The sequence below is a fragment of the Ooceraea biroi genome, chromosome 8 (assembly GCF_003672135.1).
Source record: "Ooceraea biroi isolate clonal line C1 chromosome 8, Obir_v5.4, whole genome shotgun sequence".
Classification (NCBI taxonomy): Eukaryota; Metazoa; Arthropoda; class Insecta; order Hymenoptera; family Formicidae; genus Ooceraea; species Ooceraea biroi.
Genome location: NC_039513.1, coordinates 14256360 through 14277125, shown reverse-complemented (window position 1 = coordinate 14277125; position 20766 = coordinate 14256360). Strand labels below are relative to the sequence as shown.

The 20766-nt window shown below is 32.8% G+C and overlaps 2 protein-coding genes and 1 long non-coding RNA gene across 9 annotated transcripts; 2 read left to right on the top strand and 1 right to left on the bottom strand.

Annotated features, from left to right (window-relative positions):
- Positions 1-210: 210 nt before the first annotated feature.
- On the top strand, positions 211-6752 carry LOC105284885. 2 transcript variants are annotated; one of them, XM_011348711.3, is made up of 4 exons: positions 211-400; positions 2681-2733; positions 4807-4965; positions 5134-5322. In XM_011348711.3, the coding sequence occupies exons 2-4, from the start codon at positions 2689-2691 to the stop codon at positions 5320-5322; spliced, it is 393 nt and encodes a 130-aa protein (XP_011347013.1). In that variant the 5' UTR covers positions 211-400; positions 2681-2688. The 2 variants fall into 2 exon arrangements, with proteins under 2 accessions (XP_011347013.1, XP_026827700.1); XM_026971899.1 differs by lacking the exon at positions 211-400 and having other exon boundaries at positions 2689-2733; positions 5134-6752.
- Positions 2908-4800, bottom strand: LOC105284884. Its single transcript, XR_894949.1, has 2 exons — positions 3746-4800; positions 2908-3462 (listed from the first exon to the last, which is right to left on the bottom strand). It is a non-coding gene; the product is annotated as an uncharacterized LOC105284884 (long non-coding RNA).
- A 155-nt stretch (positions 6753-6907) lies between the features above and the next one.
- On the top strand, positions 6908-20036 carry LOC105284883 (TBC1 domain family member 24). 6 transcript variants are annotated; one of them, XM_011348704.3, is made up of 13 exons: positions 6908-8009; positions 10025-10481; positions 10756-10944; positions 11264-11388; positions 11536-11682; positions 12792-12926; positions 13266-13484; positions 14469-14498; positions 16035-16121; positions 17963-18121; positions 18354-18583; positions 19218-19386; positions 19510-20036. In XM_011348704.3, the coding sequence occupies exons 2-12, from the start codon at positions 10115-10117 to the stop codon at positions 19357-19359; spliced, it is 1830 nt and encodes a 609-aa protein (XP_011347006.1). In that variant the 5' UTR covers positions 6908-8009; positions 10025-10114; the 3' UTR covers positions 19360-19386; positions 19510-20036. The 6 variants fall into 6 exon arrangements, with proteins under 6 accessions (XP_011347006.1, XP_011347005.1, XP_011347009.1 ...); XM_011348703.3 differs by having other exon boundaries at positions 19218-20036; XM_026972007.1 differs by lacking the exon at positions 6908-8009 and adding an exon at positions 8032-8158 and having other exon boundaries at positions 19218-20036.
- The last annotated feature ends 730 nt before the right edge of the window (positions 20037-20766 follow it).

The window sequence follows — 20766 nt, the reverse complement described above, 5'->3', positions numbered from 1 at the left end:
GTTGGAGTTTTCATGTACTTGCGGCGTATATATATATATATACCTTTTCTTTTTTTCTCGCTGCGCGAGACACTATACCGTGTCTCTTGATCTTGCTAATTTTAGTTTCGTCAAACTTGTTAGTTTGGCTTATTATAAATACCATATTACAATAATATCAGCTGCCTTCTGATCCGTAGCTAAAATGCATAAAATGAGCGCCACTGAACCGTAGCGCCTGTACATCTGTCTGACCCATGAACACCATGAAAGTGGGTACGTTTCCGTCGATCGTAAAAATCGAGGCTAGCTGACGCGCCTCCACAATGCGTGCTCGGTCTTTCACATTAGTCGCCGTTAAGCCTTCGCCGTGTGAGCTGCTACGGATCGTTCTCAGTGAATCGATAACGCAGACACGCATGTAAGTACACTTACAATTGGTCATGCGAACACGCCCGATATAATAAAATTTCCTCGACGACTTTTACGGACTTGCATTCGAAGCTGATAAAACTCGTGATTTGCGCTTCCTTTTTTTCCGTTGTGCACTTGTGCGTATGGTTTACAGATTCATCTCTTCTTTTCCCTATGAGATGTTGCAATAAATTGATTCGTTACTTACCAACAGTCGTAGACCTTTCGTTATCTTGAAAATGAAAATATTCTTCTACATGTACATATACTACAACTTTTTCATAAAAATATAGAAAACTTTCTTTATTTTTGTAAAAGAGGATTAGAACGGGATGCAAATAACAATCGATGTGTTTCTCGTTATAAAATTTATTACAAAAGAGGATATTTAAATAGAGAGATATAAGACAACGCTGTAATACGCTTGTAAGAGTATAACTTTTTGTTTCGATACGAATCCACCAACCAAAATTCTGCTCGCGCAGTCTAATACAATCGTGACGTATATTGAAATACACTTGATTTACATCACAAACTTGTTTGAAATTATGAATCATTAAAATCGATGACGGAAGTTCATTGCGTGGTACGAATTTCATTAATACTACTAGTTAGAAGTAATAAACAAATCCTGATTTTTTAATTTACTTTTTAAAGCTTGTAATGCTTACATGCTTATGCACATATGCGCGCATTTACATAGAAATCAGTGAGATTACAAAGCTTAAATGTACAAAATTATCGTTTAAGAACAATGTATATTCATTATTTTTTACGTGTTTTTACGTAAAAATAATATTCCTTATTTCGGATGACGCACTAAGCAGTCACAGCTTTCTCACAAGAGTAATCGTGACTGTAATATCGTTACATCAATATCACTTTGATAAAATAGTCATTAAATATTTATTAAAAACTCATTGTATTGCTGATATAAAATCGTTCACGGATGAATGCATTTGCTCAGCGATGACATAAACATGCAATACGCACATCGCGCTATTTTTACCAGTTTCGTTACATTCTTCCATCACTGGTGTGTCATGGTCATCGTACGTGCCGACCCGCTCGAGTCATCCAACAGGAGGATGACGTAAAGTTAGCTTTAACACACGGACTAGTTATCTCATCTCGTTTCTCGCTGATAATGCAGAATAATTTTTGACATTTGATATTTAACATCAAGTGTCACGTCATTATAATTAAGGACATCATGCTTATTTTATGAAAAAATTAAAAGTATAAAAATTGTAGCTCAATGTAATTAATAACAATCAATATCATAATCCTAAATTACAAACATCATGAATGTTAACCTGAAAAAGTCTAGAAACTAGAGTCATTATTAAATCTTACAATTCCATATCACTTCGGATGTGAAAGTTTTGTACACGCAATTTCGTCTCCGATATCAGTAACAAAATCATTCTCGAACATACTTTGTAAATATCTTTCATTATTATTCAATCCAATGTATTTTTAAATCAGCCTGTATGAAATTCTTGTTACATATGGTATATCAAAATAATTAAAATTTTATTATTATAAGAAATAATTATAAAACATACTAAAGTTTTTTAAATATACTATACACGCGCGCGCACATCCACTTAGACACAAAGCGAGTACATGATGAGGATATGAAATGTTTGAAAGTATTTTAATAAGTTTCAGAAAATAATCTCTTACTAGAAAAATCAAATCTAATCTCAACTATCATAACACGTTCCCTGCCGCGTTTACGATTTTCAGTACACACTGAAACTAACTCATTTTCAGACCAATTAGTAATATATCATTGATAGATAAAGTGAAAGAAAATAATTATTAATATCACTATTACGTGCCCTACGTTGTATCAAGTTTCACTATTTACTATAAATAATGAAACTTGTTATACTAGAGTTCGATAACTTCAATTTATATGAACGGTTTGTTACATTAATCGTGTAAAATTAAAAATTAATTGCTGCGTAATATTAACAGTGCATTTTACGATATATTTATGCCTTCCTATAAAAAAAAGTATGTGTTATTTTTACAATGCTATGTATTTTCAACTTCAACTACAAGACTGTATATTGATTCCTTTGCTTGCATACTTTATTATGCTCTCATGCGTTTTCTATTCTACGCTTACCTATAGTTATATCTGCATGTGTATCTTCAATCTACGTAATCTTACCTACGTAGTTTTATATTTCTAGATGTAATTGTTCTTTGCAAATATTTCAATGAAAAACACATAATTCATTTATATTAATTGTTTCTCTTGATCTGCTTATAGATCAGAAGATGGCTACTATTACGAGGTTATCGATCATAAAATTTTTTGAACTTGTAAGTACATTAAAAGTATTAATATACATGTTATGTACGTGTTGTGTGTGTGTATCTTTAATTGATAATTGTAACATTATTAAATGATATCAATTTCAACTTGGAACATAATGCCAGCTTTGTATTGATAATTGTATTGGGTGTGCAAATGAATTTAGTGCCCTTTGTTTTTGAAGAAATTAAGCTTTTATTTATTATCTTGTTTCGAAAGGATATTTGTCACGACTGCTCCTTATAAATATACATGTAAGTGAAAATCTCAGTATTGATCACGGTTATATTATATGACAGCGCAGCTGTACTTACGTACACGCTGCATATCTTTCGCAATTCGTAAGGAAACAAAAGCGAGAATGACATAAGCGGCGTTGGTCATCACATAAGAGAGCGTTCTCTTCTCGTATAACGTTACATCTCGCATCTCGCTCTGAGCTGCTCTGTATTATATTAAGTATAATGTTATTTCTTATTTTAATTATTAAAATTATAAAAACGTTTGAAAAAGAAATGTAGAAATTGCCAGACAGAGATAAAACAAGATCATAGAAATAATGATTAATAAATAAAACAATTTACAAATTATTTGAAAAATTATTGGAAATTCCTGCGGAAACGACTAAGCTTGTGAGCTGCATGAACTTCTAGATGAGTGGAAACTGTGTAATAAAGTTCAAGCACTTTGTTTTGGTACCACAGATCTAATATTGGATGTTTCCAAAGCGCATTCTTCTAGAACAGAAAATTGAACGAGAGCTTCTATAATATATCCATCCTGCAGTCGACACTCTCGTCGACATATAAATTATTTTATCAAGTGTTTAGACGAAAAAATACTGACATCATTGCATCTAAATATACGGCATTTTAAAAACTTTCAACAAGTCTGGTTAATGATAAATAACTCAAACTTTAAACTCGGAATTGAAGATAATCAGTATCGTTCTTAATAAAAGTATCAACTGCAGCATGCTAACAGTGTTGGCAATAAATGAGCAATTACTGCGAATAGTACCGAAACTCGTGGTTGTATTTCTAGGCAATACATCCTTCTTTTTTCGAATTTCTTTTTGAAGAAATCGCTCCACGAGCTTTTCACCAGGCCCGATGAATGGCCAAAGCTGTTTGTTTGGAAATGTTTTTATTGCGCTTCGCTCATTGTGCCGATTACTGCCGCGTGCCGCCTTCGTGCCGCCTTCGTGCCGCAAAAATGTCTTTTTTTCCGAGCGCTCTGTAGTCAAAGGGTTAATGTTACTTTAGCGACGCAATTTAATGAATGACTCGAGTAGTAAACGTGATACATCACTTGTTTATCGATTCACATATAAGTGACCTAGCTCACGGTTCTTTGAAATACATTGGATTGAACATGACATGTGTTTATCACATTAAGGCTTAGTAACGTTATTCTGACAAATCACTTTGACATGAAACTTATAAGATCAATAATTGTGAAATAAAATGTCTATATAAATATTTCATATTTCATATTCACTCAAGTAAGAATTATTTTTCCACAATTCCGAACTCTAAAGACTTTTGGATAGATCAATTTTGACATGTTATTAATCACGTTTTTATTTTTTATTGATAATAATAATTAATATATGTCAATATTGTCATTTATCATAAGTAAAATTATCATATTTTGTCTTTTCTCTTGATGATAATGATAGTAAATTCTAGCTGCAAATAAATTCTAGTTTTATTAAACTTGTGTTAATAATTTGACAAACTGTATCAAACGTTTAAATTTACAACTCCAATTATTGTCTAGAAACAAAAGTTGTTTGCCAACTGGAACGGTTGTAGCCTCTGTAGGCAATGTTTTATTTATGGGATCGAACAAATCGATGTACTCTCTCTTTCTCCTAGAGTTGACTCTTGGAGTTTTTATGAACAATGTGTGTATTTCTTCATTTTTATAACAAAATATTATCATTTTAAGATTCACATGCAAATGATGAAAATGAGAGATGAGTCAGAATATGATGAATAGAATTAAAAAGATCCGTCTAAAAGAAGTAGAAAGGTCAGAAAAATTTTCATGTATTAAATATGGATTTTTAATCGCAGCTTTTGGTATGCATCCTCATCGGATTGCACTATCACTCCTTCAATGCGGGAGATCAGCATACCGCGATGATAACTATGGGCACTTTCGGTGGATATCTGATTATCTTGGTTGGTCTATTTATTGGCAGTGTGATGGGAACACCAGTGAACCGCCGTGTGGTATGTTAATGCAATTTACTATAATTGTATAATTCTGAGAATTAAATGTAACGGTAGAAAAAAGATTGAAATGAAAGAGAGAAATAAAAAACTGTGTTTGGCTTATTGAATACGCGTTAGTTATTTTCTTAAGTAAAACTAATCTTTTCCACCACATTTTTTCTTTAGGACCTTTTCTTCTCCCTCATCGGATGTGCGCTGTTTATTGCTGCGGGCTCACTCAACATCGATTACTTCCAGAAGCTAGTACATAAGTCGCAATTTCGCGATACTGGCTTAGCCAAGGGTTCTCTCAGCATTATTGAAGGCATTATCTTCCTGGTGGATGCTTTTCTCACCTTTCGGGGAGAGAATTGAAATTTAAAGTTGCCTTAACAAACGAAAAGACGGCTGCACCATCAGCATAATTGGCATCAACTACATTCTACGATTCGACCAACACAAAATATATTTCTCTCTAATTTGTAATATATGGAATACTGCCACAAATTTTTCCCTATATGGAACAAATTTCCAGGGTAACTGAGCGAAATTGTGTATGAGTTGGACGAGATTATGAATCACTTTCAGAATTTTTAGAGTTACATATATAGTATATATGTATAAACTTATAGCTTCGCGTTTTGCGCTCTTGTCACGATCACGCACGATCACGAAATATCCACTTTATTGAAATAATATTGTGTTTCATTATCATTTCTTTAACTTATTGTTCAGATAAAAAATTTTTTTAATAAATTATTTATTAAATGTTTTTTTTCTATTGATAAGGAAAGACTCTCTCTTCAAGCGAGTACTTAATTGTTTGAATGCCACAGAATTTTTGCAGGAGATATATCGAAAAGTGTCGAGGGATATGATCACATATTGCTATTATTTTATATCGAGAAATGTCAAATGGCGTTGTTGCACTTAGTAAGTTGTTCTTATCTTTTTATTAAGTCGCTTTTTTATTTCTTCTTGTAGCAAAGATTATGAAAAGATTTTCAATTTCGTAAAGTCTCATCATTATAACACTAACTGTGCATTGCAGTAGAATTCAAGCACACCGTCATCTAAATCTGCAATCTGGTGGTGCTTTTCGACAGGAAATAACAGCAACGATCGTGCTCTGTGGCATTCAAACGTTATATAAGTTTTGCATGTACACGTAATGTAATTTTACTTAATAATTGCATTCAATCGATAATAATATAAGACATACAGAAATCGCATTTACATACGACAATAACGTATACATATATATGCGTATATTACATCTATATACAATATGTTGGAAAAGAAATTCAATTGTAATTTTTCGACAAAACCAGCAGTGCCATATTGAACTTTTTCTGAAAAGTGATATGTTTAAGCACAGGTATCCTTTCTATTAAAATTTGGTTCAAGTCAGACGAGGCAAATTTTTGGCCAAAGGAAAACGCCTGTGCGTCATCCAATATAGCTTTTTTTATTCAACAAGTTTGGCTTCAATTCTATGTACGTATGTACAATAATCATTAATGATGTACCGAAATCTGTAATTTTTAATTATCCTATTATGAAGTTCGATAAATAACGGTAATAAGAATAATAACAAAAATATTATATGCGTTTTTATATATTATCACTTGTACGTAATCTCAACACTAAACGCTTATCAACAATCCCGTGTATTATCGTATCGTTTCATGTATTTTTCAGTATAAGCCCTTTAACAGGACTATCAGCGTCTGTCACGCGACACATATTCTTTTATTGTAAAGTTATTCTTTCTAATTCATTTATATGTAACTTTTATAAAAAAACAAAAACTGATAAATTGGTTTTGCAGAGAATAACTTTTTATACATACATGAATGTTCATTTATAAACAGAAAATAATATATATATATATATATGTATTCTGTAATACATGCTAAGAAATAAAAAGAAATAACATGCATATGTCTAATTGTAAATATATAATTTAAATATGTGCAAATTAATTCGGTACTCTTGATGAAACTAATCCTTTATTTTCTTTTTTCGAGAAGGAATTCATCAGCTGCCCGATAAGATGGAGAAAAATATTAAAAATGATTATTATTTTTTGTAATCAAGGCTTAATTTTGTCAAAGCCACCAAATGAAATCGTGAATCGATCGTATCGACAATAAAATGCACTAGTTCTAAAGAATAAAATGGATACAGTTAGCGCGACGATCAGTGGCTGGCTCGTAAGCGTCTCAAGAACAAATGGCCGCTTCTCTGATAACAACACGGCGAGTCAGCTGATGGAGAAAATCACTAGATTACCAACTTGAGTTCTCTTCTCTCATTGTTCTCTCTTCGCCCGGATCTTCCTGTGTATCTCTTATATTTTGACACACTAGAATTCGTCGCTCATCTATTGATTATCTCATGACGCGAGATGATACGAATCTGCGTAAACTAGTGAGGCGAGGCGAGGCGAGGCGCGGTCGCGGTCGCGGTCGTAACGTTGCGCGGTAGCCCATGTACGTGACGTTGAATATTCTTTTTACACGAAAGTTTGGAAAATTTCATTTTTCATAGTTTGAGATTTCGGCAAACGGTGATGCACGCATTCCGTGCAAAAAAATCCATCGTCTTCCCGATCGAGATCTCGCCAGGTGCGCGCGCGCATGCACGTCAAGAGGCGTACTTACGCAGGCGCGCGAGACACCGTGGATCGACGTTGACGGTCAGTGTGGTGCGCGATCAAGTGCTCGTTGTCGCGATACGCCGTGTTTGACACAAGTGCGGTTACGTACGTAGCAGATGAAACGTTGCGCCAAGTGAAAAGTGAGAGAACGATCGAACTGATCGAGTGCAACATTCGAGTGACGTTGACAGTGCATCGTTCGGGCGGCACGCCGTGCCGTGCCGTGCCGTGCCGTGCCGTACCGTGCCGTGCCTCGCTGTGCCGTGCCCTACTGCGTTGCCGGCAGCTTTTCGCTTGCATGCCACACTTGGACGCGAGAATCCGAGCTCCTCGTTGGTGCTTTGCAGTATTCGTTGGAATAGGCCGCTTCGCTAAAACCGTGCGCGTACCTAAAGTGGCGGTGAGTTATCCTCGATTGATCGAGTGGTTCGAGTTGATCGTAAAATACGGTATACGGATTTAAGTGCAACTGAAATACAAACGTTAAGAATCGTACAGTGACAGTACAAGTCATTCAGAGACAAATGAAGAATCAATTAAAATTTCCTGGTATAATCGACGACCCTAGATCCATTCGCTTTAGTTGCACTCTGTTGCACTTTACGTGTTTGCTTGAGGTTTGCTCGAGTTTAGATCGAGAATGATTAATGACGTAATAATTGGTTGTCTTGGATTTTAACTCAATCTATCCAAATACATTACGATGGGACATGCGTTTATAAATATTAAGTTTTATTATTTCCAAAGTCGGCCAAGAGTATAAGTATAATAGATACCTCTCATATAAGTATACTTATTACGCTTGTTATTTACATGAAAAATATCATTGTTTGATTTTTAATTATCGTTTGAGTTTATATCAAGTCAAAGATATATGATATGGTATATGATACGGTGGTACCAGCTAAAGAATGCATACAAAGCGTGATCTTTGTCCTATGTTTTCATTCTCCGTTGAATTGTCAAATTAAAATGTTTAGTGTGCAGACAAGAATTGAATCTACAGATACAGATACAGATACAGATTTAGACGCTTTCATGTAATTTCACGTGCACTTTTCGTACTTGAAATGAAATAAGAGCTTGTTTCTGTTGATTGTTCACGTTCATCACCATCATTTGGAGAAACGACTCCAAGTAGAAAAGATAACGACACAGTAATACAATATTTACATGTCTCTTAATTTTTTCTACTTAAACGAGTATGCAGGCTATCGTGAGATAAATGATGATAAACTGATGATACGTTTTTTTATTTCCAAGTCAAAAAAGAGATATCTATCAAATTGAATAGTTTATCGAATCGAATTGTGATACTATAATTCATAGAGATTATTTTACGTATACGGTAACTCCCTGCATGCGGTGGTCGGTGTCGTTAAATCACGATGATTACAGCATTGGTCTTTATTGCTCGGAAGTAGGCAGTTCTCGTTTCAGGGACTTTCGTTCATAGGTACAACGAGATAGAGAGGAACGATATTGCTCTAGGGCTCCAGCTTGAGAACTAATAATTCTCTAATATATTTTTATTTTTTCCTATTTGACAATACAGTTTGGGATATTTTACGAATATTCAATATAGTCATTCGGTACTTTTAGTTGCAGGGCGTAAAAAATTAATGTTAACGCGATTATTTTATATGAACCGTCTGCATTTTTGAAAAATAAAAAATATTACGCTCTTTTTTTAGCCATAGCAAAGTATTATTTGGATGAAGAAAAACAGATGATAATATAAACTCATTCATTTAATCGATAACATGAATTACCACCTACAACGTGGTAGTTTTGCGTCAAGAGAGGTCTTTCGAATATTGCAGCGCAATGTAATTAATGAGTATTTATTTCTTAGTCGAATAACTTAGTTTTAATAAGCGATAGACTCTGATCATCCAACGTCGGTTAATGTTAATGTTAATTATTCAGCGTGCGCGCAAGTTCGCGCAAAGTAGAACGATAATCCTCGCGAAATTGTCAGAGCCAAGGTTAAACGCCGAGACTCTCGCGGCGGTTTGGCACTTGTGAAATTTGCCGGCAACCAACCAACGGGCTTCCCAAAGCTCGTCCACTTGGATTCCACATGCTGAAATTACGCGACATTGCGTAATCCCGCGCGATGGCCGCACGTACCGTTTCTTCTTTATTATCTATTTCATCCACAATGCACTTTCACGACGCAAAAGGATTTGAATGACTATGCACAAGTAACGGAGGCTAGTGAATTTCCTTTCATCTGATTTTTCGATCTCTTTTATTTTCTCTTTTTTTCCCCCCTCATATTTTAAGTGTAATTTTCATTAAAAAGATACCGGAAAGTCTGTGCAGATTGTTTTAGCACAATTAATTCTTAATGTAAAATTTAAACGTTAATAAATAAGAATATCCTTTTTAGATAAATCTTCAATTTTTCAGATGAAAATTGAAACGTGTCAAGACATGACATAGAGAAGAATGGATGAGTGAAAATTGCCGGGATGAAGGATTTCGCACCGTAATCGAGCGATGTTAGTGACTGCCTCCCCGATGGACAATCCGGCGAACATGCTGTCGGTGCTCGAGGAGGAGGCGGCAAATGTCGCTGACATCGAGGACGCGTTTCCGCCGCACGTTGACACTAGCAATATCATCATCCAGCCGGAATCGCCCACCAGTAAGAAGCAAGCTCTGAAGACCTTCGCCGAGGTGAACGCGTTGCTACAGGCCAGCCGAAAACGTGAGGCAAAACTGATCATACGCGAGAATGCTTGGCCCCTTAACAACGGTATCAGGTCGCAACTCTGGCCGGCGCTCTGCGATCAGCATGCGCATGGCAAGAACATGCTTGATGGATTCTACTGGGACATGGTGAACCAGGTTTTCGGAACGACAGGTTGGTAATCACATCTTTCGACGTGACTTTAAGTCATCATGTTTGTCGAGTTCTTTTATACAATACTTGTAGCGTTCTCTGTAATTCAAGATAGTTGAACTGTTAGTCCTTTTCTCTGTTATCGGCATGTCTAATTTTGAGTGGAGATTGTCGAAATTCTGAGAAAAACAAATCTTGGTACATTTGATCAAACTATTCCACTACGATACGAATATAAATGATCGAATGAATTATCGAAAATATCGAAATGAGATTTCAAATATTTTGCTCGTAGAACTACCAGAAAAATCCATCATGCTGCCACCATTCGTCGATAGCACGCATTGTTTATCTTACAACTTGACGCGGAAAGGTAGAAATGTCGCAGACAGAATCGTGTCGGTGTTAGGATATGCATGTCCTGACATCACCTATAGCCCATCCCTTTATCCGTTAACTGCGCTCCTTCTGCATTTTGTGCCAGGTAAATTAACATTAGACATTAGACATTACATAGTTAAATACATTACATTAATATTGTATTAATGTTATGTTACAAACTAATTACAAATTAACAAACATTAATACAATTAAGGAACAAAAGAAACAATTGAAAGCTAAAGATATAATAATAATGTATAAATGCATAAACAATCGCTAATTCGCTAACAGAATGGTTATAATGATATAAACATTTTTATCATATTTCTCACATGGACAAATTAATTGTTGTAACAAAATTAATAATAATCTCTGTCTATTATCAATAAATGTAGTTATTTTTGAAATATTATTTTTCATAGAAGAAGAATGTTACCATTGCATGGCTACTTTGGTAGCAGCCAAAGAGAAAATGTTTATCACGCAAACCAAGCTTCTCTATGAAGTCACATGGAAGACAGTAGAACAAATCACTAAGAAACATGTTGTAAGTAGCACCGAAAATTGTGTTACGATGTTTCCTCTAATTTTGTACGTGCGCGCGCGCGCGCGCGCGCGCGTATTGGCTTCTAATCAGAAACTACTTATTTTTTATATGTATATACTGATATATGTTAATTCAAAACTTGTGAAGAAATCGGCTGCTGTACACTTAGCAAGGCATTGTTCCGGTTCGAGAGCGGAAAGAATCTACATGGACTGGATCTGGTGGATTCTTCAACTTCTTCCATTTCAACATCTAGTCAGGGTTATGGACTGTTTCCTACACGAAGGCATTAAAGTAAGTTTATATACTCTAAATTTACTAATTAACAAATAGGCCTATCAAATTACAATTACATTAATTTACTTGGTTTATTTGTCAACACAATTTTGTAACAGAAATAGGAACGTTATAAAATAACGAGAATGTTAGTTCTCGCAAATATTTATTAATTTATTTATTATCATTAAGATTTTAATTAGATTTTAATCTAGATATTATTGAGATGTAATAATTTCTGTCATCAGTCCGATTATCGGGTCGATATCTATCGCGTCATTTAATACACATGACAATTAACGCATGATACGATCATGTTTTCTTATGTATACGAATAATCAGTGTTTTTCTGTGTTTTCTTTCTCATAATATTAATCCTTGCAATCTTGGTATCATTATAACTTGTCTACTTTACCAATCCAAGTTTAAGTCAAATTTCAACTATTCCAATACAAATACTCAATTTACAATTTTGAAAGACTCGAATAATAATTTCAAAACAGTCGGAGAGATTCAAACTGTGTGCGTTGAAATTATTTAATCATCATAGAATTCCGAGCTTCAACTGGTTTGAAAGATTAGCTGAGCTATCAGTATAAAAATTGTAATTGTTGCTGTGCATTCAAAGAAAGCAGCAAGGGATGGCATGCAAAACTATCTGTCTACTTGCAGAATATATATATATATATATATATATATATGTATGAGTTGTGAGAAAAATTGGCGTTTATCCAACCGACAGATAAAGATGAACACATTACACGTACCGTGCAACGTACTTATATTCTACGAATAGGATAAATCATTTAGCACGACTGAGTCAGTGCCAGCAGAGTTGTTTTGCGAAAAGTTTTTTGCTTTTTTCGAATATACCTACATCTATGCAGAAAATGATTAGATTATTCTAGCTGTTAAATGATTCAACAAACCAAAAAACTTTTTAATAATAATTATGAATCTATCTTCTATAATTAATTATGCTATAGAATTATAATACATACATATATCATTCCTTACTTTTAATTTGTTTCGACATATAAGAGAAAAATATTATTTTCCTCTAATCATTAGAACTTGTATTAGAATATTGACTCTAAGTTTTGTTATACATAAATTTTTGCTTCTAGGTCTTTTATCGGATTGCTATGGCTATAGTTTTATTATTCTATAAGCACTCTTCGCCGCAGAATTCGGAATGGCTAAACGAGATTTCGAAAAATGGCATCGATGCTGCTCTATCCAAGTTCTGTAGACAAATACCAGTAAGTAATAAAATTGTAATATTAAAACGGCAAATGATATTAGTTCTGAATAAATGTAAATTATTATAAAAATCAAATATTTATATAAATATTTATATAAATATTATTTAACATGAAAAAAACTAATTAGAAAGTTAGAAAGAGGAAACGAATATTTTCCTCCATGTAACTAATATTACATTTTCATGCTTAATCTTCGATATTATCGAATATAATTATCGAAATATTTTTTATTTCTTTGCTTTTTACATCTTTAGCGAAAAATTTTAGTTAATAATTGTCGACAATACTAGGCCAATATTTCTTTCGATCGATTATACTTTATTTATCCACTTTCAGGTTACACCTGCAAAGTTTCTACGCACCGCCTTCGGAATACGTGGCCTCAGCTCAGCATACATATCACGAGTATTTCTACGCACGGAAATGGCTCTTAAAAGTAAAAGCGTCCTGACAGGATCCCGATCGATGGCTAGGTCGCGTTCGACGGACAATCTGCCCACCAGTCAATCTCAAATTAACATCCAGATGATGTCACATACACTTACGATACGAGAAGTACGTTATATTTATTCGTTCTATTTGTATTTTTCAAGTCGATTTCTCTATATTTATTTACATTGATATTAATTAATAATAGTTTGTCTATTATTAATAGTATACATACTATATATACTATTAATCATCAATTATAATATACTTCAAATTTCCATATTATACATTTTTTTAAGTTATCAGATGTTCTCTTTTCATTTGAAATTCTATGGCTGATCTGGAATTGACTTCTCCGCAAAAAGATCCTAGCTCAGAAGATTTCTGTTATATAGCTTTCGAGCTATATTTAATTAACGATTAAAAATAAAATAGTAAATATTCGAAGAAAAGGCGGTTTTGATTTTGAATAAACTTGGCTTTAATAGAATAATTTTATTCTCAAGCTTAGCTACATGATAATATAAGACGTAAAAACATTCAGGTAAATTGAGTAAAGATTATTTTTAAATTGCTCAAAGATTGATTGATTGAAATGAAAAACGATATTTTTTCGATATTTTTAGTGCATTCCGTATTTAAAACTGATGAAAGAACTGATTTTTATATACGCGCACGATGCCTCAGATTTACATTTCTGATTTGCGTTTTTTATTTTCTAAGAATCGAACTTTGAAACAATTGTTTCTTAAATAATAATAAGCTGCTATCTCTTTAACACAATCTTCCAGTTATTTCGATTATCTTGATAATCTAAATTGAGATTCAAGTTCTCGATTCGAATGAAGGCAAAATCTGTTTATACATTGAAAAGAGTTATCTTTGTCATTAACACTTGCATTTTTCACGAGGAATAATCCCCATTAAGTTAGTTATACCGCGATATATATATATATATACATATACATATACATATACATATACATATATATATATATATATAGTGGTTATGTTCACTTTGTAGAGCCCAGCTCTACAGTAGTAATAAAATAGCTTTTTACAAATGAATCGTGAATCCTTGAATCTTTCAATGATTCCGTCTGTTTTCAGAAAGAATGTGAAGACACGTACAAAGATCGGGTATCGTATAATTATCTTTTTGGGAAATGTGTTGCCAATTTCATGTGCTCTGCCCCATCTTTCTCCATCCTCTTTACATCCTAAGATATATCTAGACACCACTCTCATACCATGTATTCACTACAGCGCCCTACATTTGTCGTGCCCGCTTTATCGCTGTTATCATTTATCCAACCGCAATGATTTTCTCGCTCTTAATACATCTCTCATTACTGAGGCGAATTTGAGTAACCGATATTTCCACATATCGATATTATGTACTGTAATGCATAACGTCAGGCTCTTTCTCTCTCTCTTTCTCTGGCTTTTTTCTGTGACTCTGCGCGTCGGTTAATGCAGTCCGCGGAAAATCTATAAAATTTAAAACCTATCTATCAAATATGCAATGCAATTTATAAAAGCACAAATAGGTAATGCAATCTTATAACGAAAAAGTTTAACTAAAGACAATTTTTCAACTTTTATTTGTCTCTATAATAAATATATTATTATTCTTTCTTCTTCCTTCTTTCAATGAAATCTTTCTTTGTTGTATATATCTTCTATCGAAAATCTATTATGAGATCGAAGCGAAAACTTGTTCTCTTAGATTTTTAAAAAGTTTATCTTTTAGAAAGAAATTCATATTTCAAAAGTGATCGGTTTATCTTTATATACAATTACTGTATATGTATAATAACTATTACTCTAAAGAAGATATAATATTAGTTAAGAAACAACATCACTGCATAAAAAGATTCAAGACAGTTTGAAAAATTATAAAAACTAATTAACATCTAAAGCAACATTTAAGCATATTGTATCGTGTACCTAAATATTATATGTTGTTAATACATTGTATGTATTATAATTACATGTACATATAATTATTGTTAAACATTCTTATCAATAATTATCAATAAGCAAAGTATTTGCTTACTTATGAGTTAATTTTATAATATAGTCTATTAAGATAAATTATTTGATTTTAGACAGTATTCCCCTTATCTTGCGATTAGGAAATATTTCTTTTCCTGATTCAATTTTATTCATCATCATTATCTGGATTTCCTGATCAATTGACTCATTCGTTTGGAAGAAATGAGATAAAAGAAAGATAAATTTTCCGATTATCATTTTATTATTCTCATCTAACCGATCAAGGTTAATATTATTAATGTTCGAAATTTATTGAAAAAATAACAAAGACAAAGTTTCATAAGAAACTTTATTTAACATTTTCCAATTATTCACTTATTTATTTTCACTTAGGACCATTACGTTTCTGATTGTATCATCAATAACAATCGAATCGGACGACACAGTAATACAGAAAATACAGTATTACCGTGAGCGAATAAAACTCAGTCAATGTGAAAACGATTAATTACCGGGTTTTCGTAAAACGTTCACGCAGATACGTGCAACAAAGTACGCATTTGCACTGGTATCGCGCTGGTTCACGCTCAGTATATCGATGTAACTGACGTATTTGTGCTGTCTTGTGTTGTGCTGCCTTTCACTGGAATAACGGATTAAATGGTACCGGGTGTATAGGGTGCACATAGTCCAGGACCGCGCGCCCTATCAATGGGCGTTTACCCCATACAAAGTATATGCTCCCAGATCCTAGATATACCTGATGTAAGTACTCACGACTATCCTTCAATGGAGTGAATTAAAATCCAAAAGATCGATCGGCGGCAAGTAGTTGTAGATTTCTATCGGCTTGGCATGTTAATATTTTCATCATTGGTTCATACGCAATTTATATGCAATTATTTAAAAATGTACCTCAAAGTCGTTATTGAGTCGTTATCAAGTCGTTAGATTTCTTCTAAGATCGTTATTCAAATGTGTTCTTTGTAATCTAAAAAGAATATCTTAATATCATTCTTGCACAACACTTCACACAACATGATTTCGCCAAAAAAATACCAAAATTGGCAAAGACCAATTAATTTCTAGTTTATTTTACTCGTATCTTTATTTGTATTTCTTCACTTTACCATTAGTTTATGCAAACCCTGCGTGAATCTAGTTATACAAATGATGTTATATTTTAATACATCACGTTCCCTAAGTTTTGCAGCTCATATTGTGGCTGTTCATTCATATATCTTTGTCTAGGCAAGTAAATATGTAATCGTAAATATTGAAGGAGTGAAGGAGAAAGAAAAAAGAAAAAGTATTTCTAAAATCAATACACTTGTATCATCGCTGGCACAAAAATCCATATTGACGTTAATATCCATCTATATTTTTTATCTCTAACCGAGTGATGTTGCCTCAATTGTGTTGCATGATGAATGATGACATTGTACATTGACTTGCAAAATGGTTTTTATTATCGTCAGCATATCATTGCTACGTTTTTATCCATGTCCACCATAAGCAAGATAAAGATACATCTTGCTACCGTAATTGTTATTTAAGTTTGTTTTTAGGAAAACATTTTTGCGTTACTATAAGTAAAAAAATATATTAACATTATGTTATTTATTTATTTATTGTTTTCTATCAAACGGAAATTATAAATTCTGAGAAATTATGAGTTAGCCTCCAAAGTACCAAACAGAGCTTGGAATAACAAAATGTATTTATTTTACAAAGTAAAAGTATAAATACCGGTGTGTGTGTATACACACACACACACACACACACATTATGAACAATTATCAATTATATATAAAATTAGTATGACATTGTGTAAATAATTAAAAACAAATAAGTTCTAATAAGAGTGTAGACCAACAGTTTTACAAGATATCCGTTTCTTTTAATTAGACTGTCACGTACGAGTAAGTAGGTACATACACGCATATACAATACACGCGTGCGCGCGCGCATGAAATATATCATAGATAGATGATCGCGCTTCAAAATGCACAAACTTTAAACATTTAAACATCGTTGGCTTTTATCTCTAATCAGGTCTTATTTTTTAACGATTATAACTTCATTAGGATTTTCATCTCTTTTATTCTTCTGAAGAATCTGCTGTTATAATAAATGCACAAATAAAATTATACGCAGGATACTTTTTATGTACATATATATATCATAATTATATTCTTTACAATTATGTATAATCTTAATAGAATAATTGCCAACAATAAGATCTTGATTTTTTTGTTGCTTCATTATCATTTCTTCAATATGGAAAAACACAGTGAGCATGAAATAATGAAAAATATCTTCAACTTTGATGAAAATGGATCTGGATCATACTTATGCACAAGAATATTTATTATCAAGTACTGTATTTTTCCACAAAGAAAACAGAGCTGTTATGATTACATATCAGTTTTCGATATCATTAAAATCATTAATTTTATCAATGAAACGCATGTTTTTAGTTTATTCATTTTTAAGTACATTTTATTAGTAAGCAGTTGGAAACTAATGTTTGCACTATTATGAGAGAATAATCTCTCGTACTTTACTTACGATTAAATTAATTATCTGTATTTGTTTTTTGCCAGTTATTTACTCTATGGTCATGGCTGCCAATGAGAATTACAATGTACCAGCCGATTTTATTGTACACTACCGAGGAGCATGGATGTTCCTTAACAACTTTCTACGTGCGAGTTGAGCAACATGAGCCAACCCTTCTGATGATAAAGACGTGCAACAACGAGGTACGTCTTGTAAAAAACGAATTTATTTTTATTTCTATTTCGAGTGTTAATTTTCCGTATTAGGATTTTCGTCTCTAAATGAACTCTACCATTAACGGATAACTGTATGCGCCAAGTCTGGGACACCCTGTATAAATTTGTTTAAATTAATTATTAACAACCTGTTCGTACATTTTATTTGAAATTTGGAAAATTAATTTCTATTTTGAATAGAATGACATAATTCTTTTAGGTATTTGGTGCATACTGCTCAACGAGATGGTGCGAACGTAATTTGAAGGATGATAAAGGACAGAGACAAGCATACTTCGGTACAGGTGAAACGTTCCTATTCAGCTTATATCCAGAGCGAGCAAAATATCCCTGGGTAGGAATGGATTCGTCGCACAACGATTCCAGAGTACATCACTCAGCTGAGTTATTTATGGCCGCGGATTCAAAAATGATAACTATTGGCGGCGGGTAAGCTCTGATTAAATTCATTTAAACCAGAGTTTTATTATTGTGCGTAATGTTTAAATGTTTATTGGCGCAGCCAATATGTAAATAACTCGAGAGAAACTATTAAAGATTTTATTATAACATTGAAGCTAAATGGGCAAGTCGAGTAAATACTCGACCAAATGGTTAACGCGTTTCGTTATTACTACGTAGTTCTATGTAATACTTATATGTAAATTATAATATCAAACATTTTTTTCTATCCCAGATCCTTCTCAGCGAGTTATTTTTTCATCATTACCGCTAATAAATCATTATTGTCTTTAGTCGCTGAGAAGGATCCAAAATAGTCGAGTTAGATCAATCAGATTCACGATTTTTACAACGATAGTTACAAAGCTTACTAGCTTTTTCTGCTGCCATTGAAGCAGCCATTTATCGATTCGAGAACAACAGATCACAGTGATTCCTTTTTAGTTTTTACCTTAGCTTTTATTTTCAACATTGAAGCAAAAAATTGTCAAAAGTCGTCTTTTTGCAGTACGGTGCAGTACTAAAGTGGAAAGACAATCTTTCTAATTAAAATGAATTAAAATTAAAATAACGTATCCTATGATATATTTCATTGATTTAAACCTTCGTTTTTTCTTTCAAGGGACGGTCAGGCAATTTGGATGGATGAGAACATCAGATTTGGCAAAACGGACCGCTGCTCAACCTTCAATAACCCACCCCTCTGCGCTAGCGGTGACTTCGAGATCAGAGTGCTGGAAGTGTATGGTTTCGCGGGTGCCTGAAGAGGGGGAAAAAAGACATAACTATATGTATATGAATTTGTTTTATTTCCTACTGCCACACTTAGTGACTCTCTTCCTACATATACATACTAAACACGACGCGAGATTATGACACGCCATAAATATATTTGCTTCTATCGTTCTTTCTAGGAAAATTTGCATGTAAACGACACAACGCACAACATGATGAATTTGCCCAATGTAGAAGGACAAAGATATTCTACGCTCTTATACGTCTGTATATAGAAACGTTTTGCATTTCCATTCGTTTCGGAATTGTCTATACACTAACTTGATCTATATGTATATTAATCTCTCTCTCTCTCTCTAGGCGAAAATTTTAACACTATCACGAAATGTACATATCTTTAGAAATTCGTGACACAAAAAATTATGAAATTACTTTTCTATTTGAAAAAATCGTATCATTCTACATTGTTAATGAAATGTAACGTTAAGTTTAATTAATTGTTCTCTACATTTCTAACTTGTATTAAGTTTTTTTTTTTTAAGATGGAGTGTTGCCATGTACAGATTAATATTTTGAGAGTAATACTCGCATTTTCAAACGTTCGGAAAGGTAAATTTTTTATTTTATTATTTTCCTATTTCAAATTTTGCATATGTAAGGATAATCGTTAATAAAAACTAAATAAAGAAATAAGTTACAAAGCCAACACTGCCCGAATTTTTTATATAAATCTAATAATGTATAAGTATATTTTTATTTTATATATATATATATATATATATATATATATATATATATTTGAAATATAGAGATACTCTCTAAACATTTTCGTTCTTTCGAAGAATTTAAAATAGTTCAAGTCTTAAGAGAATTTCTCCTTTGGTTTGTTAGGCCACTCATTATCTTTGTCTTTATCTAAAAATTTCGATTCGAGTTGGACGGATTCGTAATGTTGAAAAAAAGAAATGGCACTAGAAATGGAAATGTTAATAATAATAACATATATAATAGCAACTAGTTGATTGATTATTATGATAGTTGTTAAAACTATGTATATAAAGAAAAATTATTCAATGTTTTGTTGGCACATTTGAATACATTTATTTTTTCGAATACTACATACATACGTAGTATACGATAATATTTGTTATCGTAGCATAACGTAAGATACACTCTGGCAAGGTAGTTAATAATCAAGTAAAGCAATATAAGTTAAAATAACTACAAAAATAAGGTAGAAAATCTTCAGTTCTTTTTGTTAGAGTTAACTACGTGATAACGCAAGAAAAGTAGTATATTTATATACATACATATATCTGTAAAGTGAAGATTATTTTTATCTGTATTTATTAACTAAATTAAATTACTTTGTTCTTCTGGAATGGGCAAATTTTAGACACTGTCTAATAAATCGAGATGCTCAGCGGAATAATAAT